This window comes from Castor canadensis, chromosome 17 (assembly GCF_047511655.1).
Source record: "Castor canadensis chromosome 17, mCasCan1.hap1v2, whole genome shotgun sequence".
NCBI lineage: Eukaryota > Metazoa > Chordata > Mammalia > Rodentia > Castoridae > Castor > Castor canadensis.
The window spans coordinates 52254220-52270837 of NC_133402.1; the positions used below are offsets into that span (position 1 = coordinate 52254220).

At 41.6% G+C, this 16618-nt stretch overlaps 1 protein-coding gene across 2 annotated transcripts in view; it reads left to right on the forward strand.

Annotated features, from left to right (window-relative positions):
- The window catches only part of Col6a6 (collagen type VI alpha 6 chain), a 147551-nt gene that overhangs the window by 27466 nt on the left and 103467 nt on the right, over positions 1–16618 (forward strand). Inside the window, exons 1-3 of one of the 2 annotated variants that reach the window (XM_074059391.1) lie at positions 2184–2394; positions 12104–12201; positions 14519–15115. In XM_074059391.1, coding sequence (XP_073915492.1) covers positions 2282–2394; positions 12104–12201; positions 14519–15115 — 808 coding nt within the window. In that variant the 5' untranslated portion in view covers positions 2184–2281. Of the gene's footprint in view, positions 1–2183; positions 2395–12103; positions 12202–14518; positions 15116–16618 lie in introns of those variants that run through there. The other variant, XM_074059390.1, reaches the window with a different exon arrangement.

Below are 16618 nucleotides of genomic sequence, written 5' to 3' on the forward strand. Positions count from 1 at the left end.
TTATATTTAATAGGGTGCTAATCAAAGGTCTCTTTAAGCAGGACATGTTATTTAAACAGATATCTAAGGAGAGTGAGGAAGGAGAAAATGCAAAGGTTCTGAGCTGGATCAAGGTTGTCCTGTACAAGGTCCAGGAAGATCAACCGAGCTGGAGTGGCCTGGGTAGGAAGTTGGTACGGCAAGAGATGAGGTCTGAGTTAATAGGGCTCAGACCAGTAAGGTCTTCATGAACATGGAAAGGAGTTCTGAGTAGGGGAGTGATGGGATCCCATTTTTTAAAAAATTAGTTTAAAATAAAGTACTCTAGAATAATCTGTAGTTGGGCAAGAATGAAACCAAGAGGTCCTATTTGGAGACTTGCTAAAATGCAAATGAGATAATTTCCTAGATTAGGGTGGAAATATAAAAGGTGCTGACTAATGGCTGATCCAAGATTCACTTTTTTTTTGTGGCACTGGGATTTGAACTCAGGACCTCATACTTACTAGATAAGTGCTTTCCCACTGAGGCACTCTGCCAGCCCCTAGGCCCACTTTTTAAAGTAAACCGAACAGAATTTACTTAGGAATGTGAAAGAAAGAGTTTAACCTGCACACCTTGCCGAGTGACAGCACCATTAACTGCTTTATTCAACTATGCACAATTTAATAGTTAATTGTTTAAATATTTTGTGTATTTGTTATAGCTATGTAATTAGATTGTGGGTCTCCTCTTTCCCTTAACATAGCCAAGCACATCTGGGGACACTATATTCACCTCTGTTTAATTCCACCTATATCAATTAATAGGTATGTGACTTGGCAAGCTACTCAGCCCTCTGACTCAGTTGTCTCCTCTGTAATATGGATCTAGTGATGACTGACACTCACTGGATTGTCAAGAGAATGTATGAGCCCTAGAACAATGCCTGGCACATAATAAGTGTTCATTATTAGCTGCTTTTCATATTAATTCCAGGACCCCACCCCACCGATGTCAGCAGTCAAGCCAGGGATCTTTTTATGTATTACTCTTTCTTGGGTCAATGAAAAGTCGGGTAAGTTTCCAAAGCTTCCTAAAACTTGAGCTGCTAGAGAAAACCCATAATGTGTGAAACTTCGAGTTACTTTTTGCTTTCCCAAGTTTGAATTTTAGGAGGTCCACAATTAGCGGATAGTTGGTGAATTGTCTACTTTGGGCTTAACTGTTGGAATATTAAAAAAAGAACAGTTAGACCTAATTCCTACTTCCTGTCATACTAAGCCACGCATGCTTTTGATTTTGCTCAATTAATAAATATTTTATCTGTGACCCAATGTATTTTATTACCTCTCTTGTCCTCCTGGGTTTTGCTGGACAGATTTCAGACTAGCTGATGTCATTGTTGGCTTTTGTGAATTGTGTCAGTATGGCTGCCCTTGTGTATCTTTGGCATAAAACAGAAAACATCAAGTTGGAAATATAGAATCTCTATCTGGATTTAATGGGGTCAGCAAATCAGAAGAGTTGGTCCCCATTCATTGAGAAGGAAGGAAACTTAAATAATTTCCAGTAAAAAAATAATTGCAAACATAGGTTATCTAGTATATTCTAACACATTAGATAAAATTTCTTCCTCTTCAGAGAAGTGAATATCATGCAAACCTTTGCCTGAAAGAAAAGAATAAAACACAGGTGAAAAAACACTGGACTTGGATCTCTAGAGCTGGCTGCGAGCCTTACTAAGCTCAGATGTTCCTTTAGGAAAAGTGAGTAATAATTCTTTCCTGTGTGAAGAATTGTTACATGTGTGCTCTCAGGATTCGGGGAAACAATGGAGAATGACAAGACTCGGAGGCCTGGTGCAGTGTAATCTCTGCTACTCAGAAGGTGGAGACGGGGAGGATTGTGGGTTAAAGGCCATCTGGGTAAAAAGTTAGAGAGACCCCCCCATCTCAACAAGCTGGATGTGATGCTGCATCCCTGTCACCCTAGCTATGCAGGAGGCACACGTAGAGGATGCCAGCCTGGGCAAAAAAAGTGAGACCTATCTGAGAAATAATTAAAGCAAAAAAAAAGGCTGGGGGCATGGCTCAAGTGGTAGAGCACCTGCCTAGCAAGTGCAAGGGCCTGAGTTCAAATCCCAGTACTGCAAAAAACAAAATGGAAAGGATCAACATTTGATAGCTCTACAACCCTAATCATGCATTAATGCTTGGAAAATGTGGGGGAAAGATTTAAGGAAAAGGAGTAAAGTACCTTTCTAGAATGTTCCTTAACCTGTGCGCTTTCTAGATTACTCATCAGCTGTTCCACTATAAAGATGAAAATGACAAGAAAAAAAATACCAGCTAACATTAATGCCAGCTGCAAGGAGATACTGTGCCAACCCTTCCATGCATCAGTCCATTCTAATCCCTACAGCAATTCCTTGAGGTGGGTGTGGTGGCTAGCACCATTTTAAAGATCAGAGTCAGGCTCAAAGTGATTAAGTTACTTACTCAGGCATGCAATGTGTGGGCCACAGAACCAGGATTTTAGTTGGGTACTTTGGTACTGGAACCCATGAAATTTAACTGGGAGGTCACATAGCCTTTGGGGTGGATCCTAGTGTAACTGGATTGTGACCTCAGCACTGGGAGTTTAAGTCGTTTACAATGGCGCCATCCTCTCTCCTCCTCAGGAATCTGTCCTGCCATTCTCCTGCCCAGCTCCCAATGCCTCTTCTGTCCCTCCTACTTCACGTCATCCTGCTATCGTGGGTGTTCGGGGCTACGTTGGTTTGGGTGACACATTGTGCCAGATACACCCCCAAATGTTAAACCACTGAACTCTTACTGGTTTAACAACAGAGGGAGGAGACAAATGCCATCGTGAGACAGCTCTTCTCCACGATGTTCATTTGGGTCCCCATGCTGAGGGTAGCTTGCGACGTCCCACTTCTGGTGCTGGTGTTGTCTAGGCTGCTCAGAAGGGGACAGGAGTTGGGGGGTCACTCTGTGGGAGATTTTCTGCTTCTCTTCTGCCGACTGGAGCCCCAGCACTTCTGCAAGTAGGTTGGGAAACAGAGTCACTCCTGCCAACCCTTCAGAACTCAATGGCTATTTTGCAACACCAAGCAGGCAGTGCACCTTTCTGGTGAAGGATAGAAGTAACTATCCCAGGGATCGTGATTGAAAAGGTTTCTTTTGTTGTGGAAATTTTATTTCCTCGAGTTCCTTTTAACTGGGTCCTGCTGGATGCTTCAGGGAGTTATAGACTCTAAGAAGATTTTTTTTGTTGTTCAAAATATGCTTCTAGCTCTCCTAAAAACTGTCACACATGGAGCCTGGGGAGGGCGGGGGAGATCTCCCTCTGTAACTGTTCCAACCCCACTCTCCACGCATCAGTGAGCTTTTGGCTTCACTACCTGATCTTTTTCTTTCCTCTGGCAGTTTTTAATTTTAAGTGTGTTTATTATTTCTATACGTACTTATTGGATCTCAGGTTTGCAAAACTGGGTTAATCCTAAATCCTTAGTTCATTGTACATTCTCATCTATGGGTCCTTGTAAGAAGTTCTGTTTATTTATCTGCTTGTTAATATCACACCATGAACCTGTAGCCATATGAAAACGGGAATGTTAAATGTTAATAGTGTTTAGGCTGAGTGCCCAATCCCGTCCCCCTGCCCCCTGTACTGTACAGCATCTGTCACCACTCTCCTGGATCATGTATTTATTTTCCCTTTCATAACAGACTTCATATTTCAGAGCAGTTTTCAGATCCCAGCCACACTGAGCTGAAGGTAGAGATTTCCCAGAGTTCCCTGCTTCAGCACAAACTAGCCTCTCCCCTTGTCAATATCTCCCAGCTGAGTGGAACACATTTCAGTTGGTGAACCTACAACGGTACATCACTATCACCCAAGTCCAGAGTTTAGAATTCAGTCTTGCTGTTGTACCTTCTAAGGGTTTGGCGGAGCTTGGAGTGACCAGCTCCAGAGTGGGGATTCACTTCCCTAAAAATCTGGATGGCCAGCTTATTTATCCCTCCTCCCTCACCATAGGCGACCACAGACCTTTCTATGGTCTTCATACTTTTTCTTTTTCTTGAATGTCACATAATTGGAACCATATAGCAGAGAGCCTTTTTAGACGGGCTTTTTTGTTCTTTGCCTAGTAATAAGCATTGACCTTTTCTTCACATGTGTTTGTGACTTGATGACTCATTTTCTTTTTAGTGCCGAATAATGTTTAATAATAATAATAGAATAATAATGTCTGAATGCACTGATGTTTCTTCATCCAATCACCTACTAGACATCATTGTTTCCAATGATGGCAATTACGAATGAATTTGCTATAAACACCCGTGATAGGTTCTTGTGTGGGCATAAGTTTTCAACTCATTTGGGTAAATGCAAAAGAGCACGATTGTTGGATTTTGTTGTGTGAATATATGTAGTTTTATAACAAGCTACCAACCTGTCTTCCAAAGTGGCTGTCCCATTTTGCATTCCTAAAAGCAACAAATGAAAGTTCTCGTTGCTCCACGTTCTTGTAGCTTTTGATGTTAGCTTTGTTCTGGGTTACCGGCCATTACAATGGGAGTGCAGCTGTGTTTTATTTGAATTTCTTCAGTGATTTCTTTTTCATATGCTTGTTCCCATCCATATGGCTTCTTTGGGGTGTGTATTTAGGTCCATTTTGAAATTAGATTGTTTTATTATTGTAGAGTTTTAAGAGTCTTCATATATTTTTGACAAGTCTTATCAAATTTGTCTTTTGCCAATACTTTCTCCCAATCTGTGACTTGTCTTCATATTTTCTTGGTGGTGTCTTGCACAGACCAGAATATATTAATTTTAATGAAGCCAGTCTCATCAGTTTTTTCTTTTATTGATTGTGCCTCTGGCCACAGTGTGGGTGTCTAAGGACACCCAGAGTTTCTTCTATGTTATCATCCAGACTTTTATCATTTTGCACTTTTTGTTTAACAAGAAGTCCCCCACCATGATGCTGGGTATCAAACCCAGGCCCTTGTGCACGATTGGCAGGTGCTCTACCACCAGGCTACATCTCTAGCACCTTAGGCTTAAATATGTAATCCATCTTCAGGTAGTTTTTGTGAAGGTATGTGACCATATTTTTTGTGTGTGTGTGTGACTGTCCCATTATTCCAGCAGCACTTGTTGAAAGACAGAATTTTCTCTCTTGCTCTGCTTTGTCAAAAATCAGTTGTGGTTCTATTTCTGGGCTCTGTTTGGTTCTGCTGATCTTGCACCGGTACCACCCTGACTTGTTTTCTGTAGCTTTATAGAATATCTTGGAGTCAGAGTGTCATTCGTCTAACTTAGTTCTTCTCTTTCAACATTGTGTTTGCTGTTCCGGGTGTTTTGCATTTCCACATAATACTTTAGAATCAGCTTGTTGATAGCCACAAAAACAATTTGCTTGGATTTTATGTTGACAACTGATGTCCTGGCAATATTGAGTCTTCTTGTCCATACACATGGACTTTCTCCATTTATTTAGCTCTCCTTTGATTTTCTTTTATCAGCTTTATAGTTTTCCTCTTATAGATTTTGTAATATATCTTATTCTACTTTTATAATGAGAAAACCATTAAGTTAAATATTAACATATTTTGGAGGGTGCTGAATTTCAATTTCCAGTTGTTAATTGCTAACATACAAGAAGGCAATTGGCTTTGTATATTAGTCTTCTTTTGGGGGGAGTAGTACTGGCGTTTGAACTCAAGACCTCACGCTTGCTAGGCAGGTGCTGTACCACTAGAGCCACTCCACTAGCCCTGTACGTTAGTCTTATATCCTACAAAGTTGCTATAATTGTTTATTCAGCTATTTTGTTTCTTTTAGACATAGACAATCATGCCATCTGTATACAAAGACAATCTTATTTCTCCTTTCCCAATTTGTATACCTTTTATTTCCTTTTCTTTTCTTATTTCATTAGCAAGGACTTCTATTATGATGTCAAAAAGCAGTGGGGAGAGGGGAAATTCTTGTCTTGTTCCTGATCTTACCTGGATATCATCCAGTTTTTCACCACTGAATTATGCTATATATTTTGTACAGACACTGTTCATCAAGCTGAAGAGGTTCTCTCTACTCTTAATTTACTGAAACTTTTCAGTTTGTTTTTAGTCATGAATGAGTGTTGGAATTTGTCAAATGCTTTCTCTGCCTCCATTGATAGGCTGACCTTTCTTTAGCCTGTTAATATGATGGATTACATTATTTGATTTTTCAAATGTTAAGCCATGTATCTATATTTATATAGTGATAAATCACAATTGGTTGTTGTATGTAATCCTTTTTATATAGTGTTGGATTTGATTTGCTAAAGTTTTTTGTTTAGGACTTTTGCATCTGTATGCATGAAATACTGGACCTTAATTTTCTATTTTTTTGGCAGTACTGAGGTTTGAACTTGGGATCTCATGCTTGCTAGGCAGGCTCTTGACCACTTGAGCAACTCTGCTAGCTTTGCTCTGTAGTTTTCTTACGTCTGATGAGTTTTGTTATTAGGGTGACACTGGCCTTACAGAAAGGGTTAAGATCATTCCCTCTGTTTCTACCTTCCTAAAAAGATTATAGACAGTAGATGTATTTTCCTTCTTAAATGTTTGGAGGAATCCACCAGTAAATACATCTGGGTTGGGTGCTTTCTCTTTTAGAAGAAAATTAATTATTGGTTTAATTTCTTTAATAGATATAAGTCTGTTCAGTTGCCCATTTCATGTTGTGTGAGTCTAAGAAGGTCACGTCTTTGAAGAAATATCCATTTGGGCTGTGGGCCTAGCTCAAGCCGTAGAGCACCTGCCAGCGAGAATGAGGCAAACCCAAGTACTGCCAAAGAAACACCCATTTCATCTGAATTGTCAAATTTGCAGACTTTGGGCTGTTCATAATATTCCTTTACTAACCTTTAGTGTCCATTGGGTCTGTAGCGATGTACCCTTCTTCTGATGCTAGTAATTTGTGTCCTTTTTCTTAGTCTTACTAGGGTGTATCAATTTTAAAGAATCATCTTTTAGCTTTGTTTTTTTCTATTGATTGCTTATTTTTAACTTCATTACTTTCATCTCTATTATCATTTTTTACTTTGGATCTTTTCCTTGTTTCTGAAGGTAAAAGCTTAACTAATTCTTAGGTCTTTCATCTTTTCTGATCTATGCATTCAGAATGATGAATTTTCCTCTATGCTCTGCTCTCACTGCATCCCCCCATTTTTTTTATCATGTTATTGTTGTAGTGGGGGGTCCATTGTGACATTTACACAAGTTCTTATATCATTGTTGAGTTTGCTCCCTCCATCATTCTCTTTTATCCCTCTCCCCTCATTCCTGAAATAGTTTCAACAGGTCTCATTTTTCCATTTTCACATGAGTACATAATATTTTCACCACATTCACTCTCCTATACCCTTTCCTTGCATTCCACAAATTTTGATAAGTTGGGTTTCCATTTTCATTTAGTTCAAAATATTTTTACTCTCTTGAGATTTAATCTTTGACCTTTATGTTATTTCGTGTTATGTTGTTTCATCTCCATATATTTGGGGATTTGTCCCACTATCCTTTTGTCATTGGTTTCTAGTTTAATTTTATTGTCATTTGAGAGCTGACATTGTGTGATTTCTTCTAAATTTGTTAAGTTGTATTTTATGGCCTAGAATGTGGTCTATCTTGTTGAATGTTCCATGTGAACTTGAGAAGAATGTGTATTCTGCTGTTGATGGATACAGTATTCTATAGCTGTGCATTACGCACGGTTGATTGATGGTATTGTTGAGTTTAATTATGTCCTTACTGATTGTTTTGTCTGCTAGGTAGGTCCAGTTTTGGATACAGGAGTGTGGAAGTGTCTATATGAGTGGATTCATCCATTTCTTTTTGCAAATCTATTAGTTTTTGTCTCATGCATTTTGACACTGTTTTTAGGTACAGACCTGTTAAGGATTATTATGTTTTAGAGAATTCCTTCCTCATCATGTAAGTCTGCTCTCCACCCCTGATAACTAAAGTTTGCTCTGTCTCAATTTAATATATGGCTATTCCAGCTTTTATTTCACTAGTGTTAGCATGGCACATCTTTCTTCATCCATTTACTTTTAATCTAATGAGTCTTTATATTTGAGCTGTGTTTCTTGTGGAGAATATATAGTTGAGTTTTGCTTTTGTTCCATTCTAATGACCTCTTCTTGTGATGGGTACATTGAGACCACTGGTACTCAAAGGAATTATGGATACAGTTACGTTAATATCCACCGTGCTCATTGCTGGGTTCCCTTTGATGCCCTTCTTTGCTCCTGTTTTGTCTTCCACTCTTTTTTTTGCCTTTCTTGATTTTAAATCAAGCATTTTGTGATTGTAACAGTTATACATTTCTTTTATCATTTTTAGTGGTTGCCCTAAAATTTGCAATATGCAATCACAACTAATCCAAATCCACTTTCAAGTAACACTATTCTGCTTCCTGAATGACAAAGTACCTTATAGCAAAATAATCTTAATTCCCCCATGTGCGTTATAACATTACTGTCATTCATTCCACATGTGCATAAGTTTACATAAACACACACACTCAAATACCTTATTGCTATATTTTCAACCAATTGTTATGCAGAAACTTTTGATCTTGATTCAGTCCTGTTTATTTGCTTTTGAAGCTGAGTGTTTGATGTGATACCCAGAAATCATTTCCAGGGCCAATATGAGGGGCTTTTCCCCTGGGTGTTCTTCTAGTGGTTTTATGGCTTTTATGGCTTCAGATCTTCTATGGAGTACCACAAAAAAAAAAAAAAAAAGATTAAGAACCTAGGGAAATGAGGTGGTGTTGTCTAACATCACCCAATAATGTAGTATGGAGTGGAACCTAAGTCATGTGAATTCACAGCCAGCCCTCTCTTCACTCAGCCAAGCACACCTGAAACAGAAAAAGGGTCATTTTACAAAGTGTCAAGGTCACCTGCATGATCTTGTTCAAATGTGAAGAGTATATATGGTTCCAGAAAATGCAGCTGGGGAGTGGCAGGAGTGTGACCTGAACAGCACTGCTGCTCCAAGAGTGCTTGTGTATTTTGTTTGTCTCACCATCATAGACTTGATATTCATTTGTGCCTCTTGTGTGCCACAGATCTACCCTGCAGCATCTTAACATCGATTTAAGTCTCCCTTTGAATACTTTTTTTCTCTTCTTTTTTTAAATTTTTCGCAGTGCTGGGGACTGCCAGGACTCAGGACCTAGCACTTGCTGAGTAAGCACTCCACCACTTGAGCCATGCCCTCCGCTCTTTTTGCTTCTGTTTGTTTTCAGATAGGGTCTTGTGCTTTTGCCTAAGGCCAGTCTCAGACCATGACCTTTGAGTAGCTGGAATTAAAAGTTTAGTGTGTTCTCCCACATGCAACTTGATTTTTGAGATACAGTCTCACTAACTTTTTGCCCAGGCTGGCCTCAAACCCCAACCTTCCTGACTCCATCTCTTGACTTACAAGAAGTAGAATGGCTTAAGGAAGGGAGGCAGTAAGTAGAGACATCAGGGTTTAACAAGCAAATAACCATCTATCCTTAACAGTATGGCAAAGACCCAGTGTTGCTTCTTACAAGGAAACAGCTGACCACACTCTTGTTTCTGAAGAAAATCAGTACTCAGATGTGTCTTGCCTGCCTCATTTTAGAGAAAAGAAATGACCTGTGCCTTAATTCTGCTGAAATCTCTTTTGCCTCCTTCCTGGGCTCCACATCTCTTTTGTCACAGTCATGGCCTGGATTAGAAGTTGGCTTGCATGGGGCAGAAGTCTCCCTAAAGCCTCAAGAGAGGGGTTGTACAAGTTCTAACATTCTGGGTTTGAAGCCAAGACCTGGGTGGCTGGGTTGCTTTTACAGCCTTACTTGAAATTAGAAACAGTCTACCTTCTCAACAGAAATTTTAGACACCCAGATTTCGAAAAAGGATTTTATAACATACAACTTCCAAAAGCCATGCATGTGCTTCAGCTGGCTAGATTTGGAATGGATGGCATGCCACAGAATTCAGATTAATGAGAGGTCATCAATCTCACCATTGTCGTGGTAAGATGGGAAGTACTGTGGATTGAAATTGAATGTTGATTGCTTTCAGTGTCTCCTTCATTTCCCCCTCCCAGGACTCTAAGAGATCAGATGTTTTTAAAATTCAAGTGTGGCAATCCTGGTTCTATCTAAACAACATACAGATTGCAGGGGCTTCATCTGGTTTTTTTTGTTTTTTGTTTTTTTTTGTGGTACTGGGGCCTAAAACTTAGGGCCTTCACCTTGAACCATTCCACCAGCCCTTTTTTGTGAAGGGTATTTTTTAGAGATAGGGTCTCCGGAACTACTTGCCCTGGCTGGCTTCAAACCTTGATTCTCCTGATCTCTGCCTCCTGAGTAGCTAGGATTACAGGCATGGGTCACCACTGCCCATCTCATCTGGGTTTTGATGTAATAAAAACAAGCCTGTTCTCTTTGCCTCCTGAGCTTTAAATTGGAGGTTTATTCCTGTGGCTCATTCCTACCAACCCCTCCCCCCCACCACCACCACAAGCACACACAGTAGGGCGCATAGCACCACAAAATACCTTTCCCTGGGCTGCGATATCATATAGCCTCACAGCACACCAGAGTTTGGATTTCTCTCTCTCTCTCCCTTTTTTTTTTTTTTTTTTGGAGATAGTGGGGTTTGAACTTGGGGTCTTCCACTTGCTAGGCAGGTACTCTGCCACTTGAGCCATGCCCCTAAACCCTTTTTGCTTTAGCTGTTTTTTGAATAGACTCTTGTGTTTTTACCCAGGCCCATCTGGACTGTGATCCTCTTATCTACCTATGCCTCCCACATGGGATTAATGCCAGCTTATTTGTTGAGGTGGGGTTCTCACTAACATTTTGTACAGGCTGGCCTGGAACCTCAATCCTCTCCATCTTTGCCTCCAAAGTAGCTGGGATTAAAGGCATGAGTCACTGTGCCTGGCCTATTTTGAATTTCATTTGAAGACTGTAAGAAGATCGTTGCCTGAGGTACCAGCCCAGAGGATTTTTGTGGACCAGCGGAATCCGCTGTGTGGAGTAATTCCCAAGTGGTACATGCTGCTTTGGGGCTGTCGTGGTCTTCCCTGATAACCAGCTTCTCTATTCAGATGTTGAACCTTCATTCTGTACTGTTTTCCTTCCGTCTTGACTACTGAAGTCACTGACATTGAACCTGTAGACACATCCAAGGCATTTTTTCTTCATCTCTCATAATTCCAAAAGACAGTGCTAATATCTAAAGCTTATAATGTAACCAAAATGAGGAAAACAGCATAAAGCCTTGGTTTGGAAAAACAATAATAAAAAGGCTTGTAAACAAGACCCAATGTCTCCTAGTATTTAGAAAAAAAGACACAAAACAGAAAGTAGCAGAGACACTTGTGTCCATAGCATTGACTCTGGGATGCAGGGTTGTACATGACAGCTTTAGGAGTCAGACAGATGTGAATTCCAGTTTCATCTGTGGCCTGTTTTACCAATGTGAATTTGCATCAGTGACTTTTTTTTTCTTGATGGCCCTGGGATTCGAACTCGGGGACTCGCTCTTGTTAAGTAAGCATTCTATCCTTTGAGCCACACCCCATCCCTTTTTTGCCATAGTTATTTCTCAGGTAATATGTCTTGTTTTTGTCCAGGGTCAGTCTCAGACAGTGATCCTCCTACCTATGGCCTCCCAAGTAGCTGGGATGACAGACAGGCACCTCCACACCCAGCTTATTGGTTGGAATGGGGTCTTGCTAACTTTTTGCCTAGGCTGGCCTTAAACCATGATGCTCCTGATCGCTATCTTCTGTGTAGCTGGGACTGCAGGCATGGTTCACTATTCCTGGCAAGAATCAGGGGACAAGGGAATTGTGGATCTAGACTAAATTTCCTGGTCTGAGGACCAGGAAAAAACTGACAATGCTGTGAAGCATGGGCTCATTGTTCTTTGAGGAATTTCACAGATTAGAAGGTCATTGGCTCTCAGACATCCCTGGGCCCCTGTTGCACCCAGTTTATTATTTAATTTTGTGTGCTTTTGTGTCTGTGAGTCTGGATTTGCAAATAACAACCACATTAATTTTTGATGTTTCTGTTTTTGCCTTTTTAGATTTCAAGTTGGAGATTTTTCAGGTCGTAATATGAAAATGCTGCTGATTTTCTTCCTTGTAATAATTTGTTCTCACATCTGTGTGAACCAAGATTCTGGTAAGGAAAGCATGGAAGGACTTCTGCGTCTGTAGCTTTCATTAATAGTAAATTTATAGTAAATGAATTTGACCTATTCAAAAGTTAAGAGCTTTGTTTCACTTTGTGATTTTGATGGTAACAAGGGTGGGAGTGGAGGGACCATTCATTTTGAGTCATCTTGTGTTCTTTTGAAATCTCAGGACCTTATTCCTCGTTAATGATAACAAGACAAGAAAACTGGTATTTTCCCCCCTTCATTTCAACCCATTTTAGGTCTTTGGGGAGGTTACATGAAAATTCTGTTGCTATTAGAGGTTCAGACCTGGAAAATTTGGAATGTCTCCTTCTAATTCGTTTGGGCCAAAGGGTTGTCTTGGTTAATTGCCTAGATTTTGCTCCAACTTAAACCACTTGCTTGCTTATTGTAAAGAACACTCTTGTGTTTACCCTGGCAAGAAGGATCCTAGCTGTCCACTGTCAGCAATTTATGCCCAATGGAACTGAAGTCAAGACATTGACTCATCCTTCACCACCTTACCACCTCTTAAGTAACTGTTTCTGGTGCCTGTGGGTTCATGTTCGGGACCACAAATGCTGCTTTTACAGCTTCCTTGACCCTGACCTTGGAAGCAAATTTTGTGAAGAGATAAGGTAGACCTTTGCCTGAAAAACATCATCCTTAGTTGCCTCACTGGGCCTTAAGCTTTTTAAGGACAAGCAATTCCCCCCACCTGCAGTGATTTCATGGTTCAGACACAATGAAGGAACTTCTTGGAACCTGAATCAGCCCCCTGTGTGGGCCACTTACACTTCCTTTCCCCACAAGGTATAGAGCTCCCTCGTGAATAGAAAGGTTGCTGATGGCCACTTATGCAGTCATCCTGATCAGGCTTCCCCTGACTAGACAGCTTTCTCCTGGAAAAGCGTGTTGATTTGCCCTCGTTCATTCTTCCCCTGGCTGTAGGATCATGGCAGGAATCTGAGGTTGGTGGGAATGAAGTGATTTATAAGACATGGAAGAATCCTTTTACCCAGCATGCCTTGATCAGATGCTGCTCAGAGAGTGAAGAAACACAGGGGCCAAAGTCAGTTTCTTAGCGGTTACAGAAAAAATTGAAGTTCTTTGGAGTGGATTAGAACTTATCTAGTAACCATTTCAGATAGCCGGAACCTCAAGGTGCGGAGGAGCCTGGGCGTATGAAGCAGAAGTTGAAGCTACTTATTTTAAAGTAGCGGCCTGAGAATATTGAGTGGCTTAACAGAGTTCATAGGCCTTTCACTGCTTCAATTATAGTATATTTTCTTAGACATAAACCTCTCTGCCTCCTTCCCACACCCCATCTTCACCTCCCTCCTTTCCTCTCTCCCCCTCTCTTCCTCCTCTCCCACCTTTTCTCTCGCTGTCTTCCTCCCCACCCCCCTACCCCTTTTCACAGCCTTTCCTCCCCCTCTCCTTTCTCTGTCTCTCTCTCCTCTCTCTTTCCCTCCCTCTCTCCTGGATCTATGCAAATGTAGTTATGAGCGACAGACCCCAGTATGTGACGTCAGTGCTCCAACCCTCGACTCTATTACACAAAAATGTAATAGAGACACCTAGCATTAATCTAGCTTTAAATGAAGCTTTAAATGTTCAGGTAGGTATTGTATTGCTCTATAAAATTATCTTTTTAATGGAAACTAAAATCATCATCCTTCTTCTAGCCTAAAATATATTGGCACCACCCCATTTTACATATGTGAAAATAAATCCTCACATGATTTGTCAGAAGGAATTATAAGTAACTTGCAAATAGATTAAGCCAATTTCATGACTCATGTAGGTTTTTTTAAACTTGACACTTACGAGTACGAAACTAATGTTATCAGTTAATTAGGTAACCTAGGATATAGCTTGCATGTGAATCCTAATGAGGCTTTCAGACGCCACCATTCAAACCAAATTGAAAGAGACTGATTCTCAAACTTTTTATCCTAGTGATCCCAAGTCAAGATCAAATTCTGAAGGTGAAATTCTTCACTATAAGATATAAGAATCCATCGTTTTTTTCTCTATCTTTACTTGTCCTTCCATTGATTCTTTACCAAAGTGATATTTAATTTTGTGATCAGTTCAAATGGGAAGTTGTATAAAAGAATTGGCCCAAAAAGCAAATACTCCATTCCTCCTTGAGAGAATGTGCAGTTTCAGGCTACGTTTAGTTTGCTAGGAAGACACCAAAATATAAAAGAAAGAAGAAAGTAAGCCCCACCCCCCTGCCCACCCCATATACTTGGTATTGAACATGGAAGCAAATTTTTAAGGTTTTTGCTTTATTTATATTATGTGATTTTGTAGGACCTGAGTATGCAGATGTGGTGTTCCTGGTGGACAGCTCTGATCACCTGGGAGTCAAGTCCTTCCCTCTTGTGAAAACATTCATCAGCAAGGTGATCAACAGCCTCCCCATCGAGGCCAGCAAGTACCGGGTGGCCCTGGCCCAGTACAGTGACACTCTCCACAGTGAGTTCCAGCTGGACACCTTCAGGAGCAGGAACCCCATGCTGACCCACCTCAAGAAGAACTTCAGCTTCCTGGGCGGCTCCCTGCGGATAGGAAGTGCCCTGCGGGAGGTGCACAGGACCCTCTTCTCTGTCCCCACCAATGGAAGGGACAAGAAACAGTTTCCCCCCATCTTGGTGGTCCTGGCTTCCGCCGAGTCTGAGGATGAGGTGGAAGAGGCTTCGGAGGCCCTGCGGAGAGACGGGGTGAGAATCATCTCCGTGGGGGTGCAGAAGGCCTCCGAGGAGACCCTGAAGGCCATGGCCACAGATCAGTTTCACTTCAACCTTCGGACAGCCCGAGACCTCAGCTCGTTTTCCCAGAACATGACACAGATCATCAAGGCTGTGACCAAGTACAGGGAGGAAGCTGCTGACGATGTCCTTGTGGAAGGTGGGCTCAGGAGGCACAAAGAGATGAGGGTGAAATGCCCTCAAAAAGCCCACATGGAGGGGAGGATCGAAACACTCTGAACGCCAATTCCCCAAGTGGGCTGCACTTTCTGATGCTAAACATCTATTTGACAGACACAGTTCAAAGATGGGGGTCAATGAGCCCCACAGCCCTTAGTTTTCTTCTTTGCTTATATTGCATGTCTTTCGGACTCCTTAAAATTCAGGAAGGCAAGATGTGTGTGGTGGCACAAACCTGTTACTTGAGAGGTGGAGATTGGGAGGATCATGGTTTGAGGCCAGGCTGGGCAAAAATTTAGCAAGACCCCATATCAACAGACAAGTCAGGCAGGGCATGGTGGTACACACCTGTCATCACAGTTATGTGGCAGGCATAGGTAGGAGCATGGTCTGAAGATGGCCCTGGGAAAAAGTGAGAACTTACGTGAAAAATAAAGCAAGAAAGGGCTGGGGGACATGGCTCAAGTTGTACAGTGCCTGCCTAGCAAGCACTGGGTCCTGAGTTCAAACCATGGTACTGCCAAAATATCCAAAAGTTACAGGAATGCCTTCTCCTTACTACCCGTCTTACCTCTGAGCTTTCCTCCTGGGCTGTCACTGCTGTGTAGTTTCATCACCAGCTCAATGCACAGGTAAATTTAAAGAAATCGTCTGCTCTTGAAAGCACATACTGTAATCACTGGAGGTTAGAGCTAACACCAACCTCCAGTTGTCCACTCCCCTGTGTTCTGCAGAGAACTTGGAAGTAACCTTCGAAGTGACAGATATGACCTGTCCCTGAGCCAGGCTGCCATCTGCAGTCAGCTAGGTCAGATGTCCCATTCCCCAGCCAGGTGGACTGGCCCCTCATGGCCCCCCTCCCTGCCTCTCTGTTCTGAGTTAGCTTCTCTGTGCTTCTCAGCCAACCTGGTGTCCTGTCTGTTCTCGTCCTAGTTTTAGCAAAAAGGGCTGGGAGTTGGTGACATCTGGCAGTGAGGAACAGGAAAGACCAGCAAAAAACAATTTGCTCAAAGTGTACATGTCCCCATGTGTAACACAGGGTGTGTTTTAGGCTATTCCTGATTTCCTGATTCAATCACTTTGAGATGACATGTGTAACTGCCTATTGATAGAGAATGCCTTTCTTGTGGGACATACGAAGCAGCATGTTCCCCAAATCAAATAACGCGAAGTACGGTAGCACCCTTACCTTCCTTAGGACTGCTCACACTACAGCTGCTGAGTGTAATGGTGAAGAGACGAAGATGATTTTAGTATTCGACACGAGGAAATTGAACTGGGAGTTTAGCTAAGGCTCAGGACTTGAGCTCGGGTCCCTCTGACCTCAGCTTCCTAATCATTTTCTTCCTTCCTTCCTTCCTTCCTTCCTTCCTTCCTTCCTTCCTTTCTTCTTTCTCTCTCTCCCTTCTTTCCTTCCCTTCCCTTCCCTTCCCTTTTCTTCCCTTTCCTTCCTTTCTCTTTCTTTTTGTGGTGGTACTGGGGT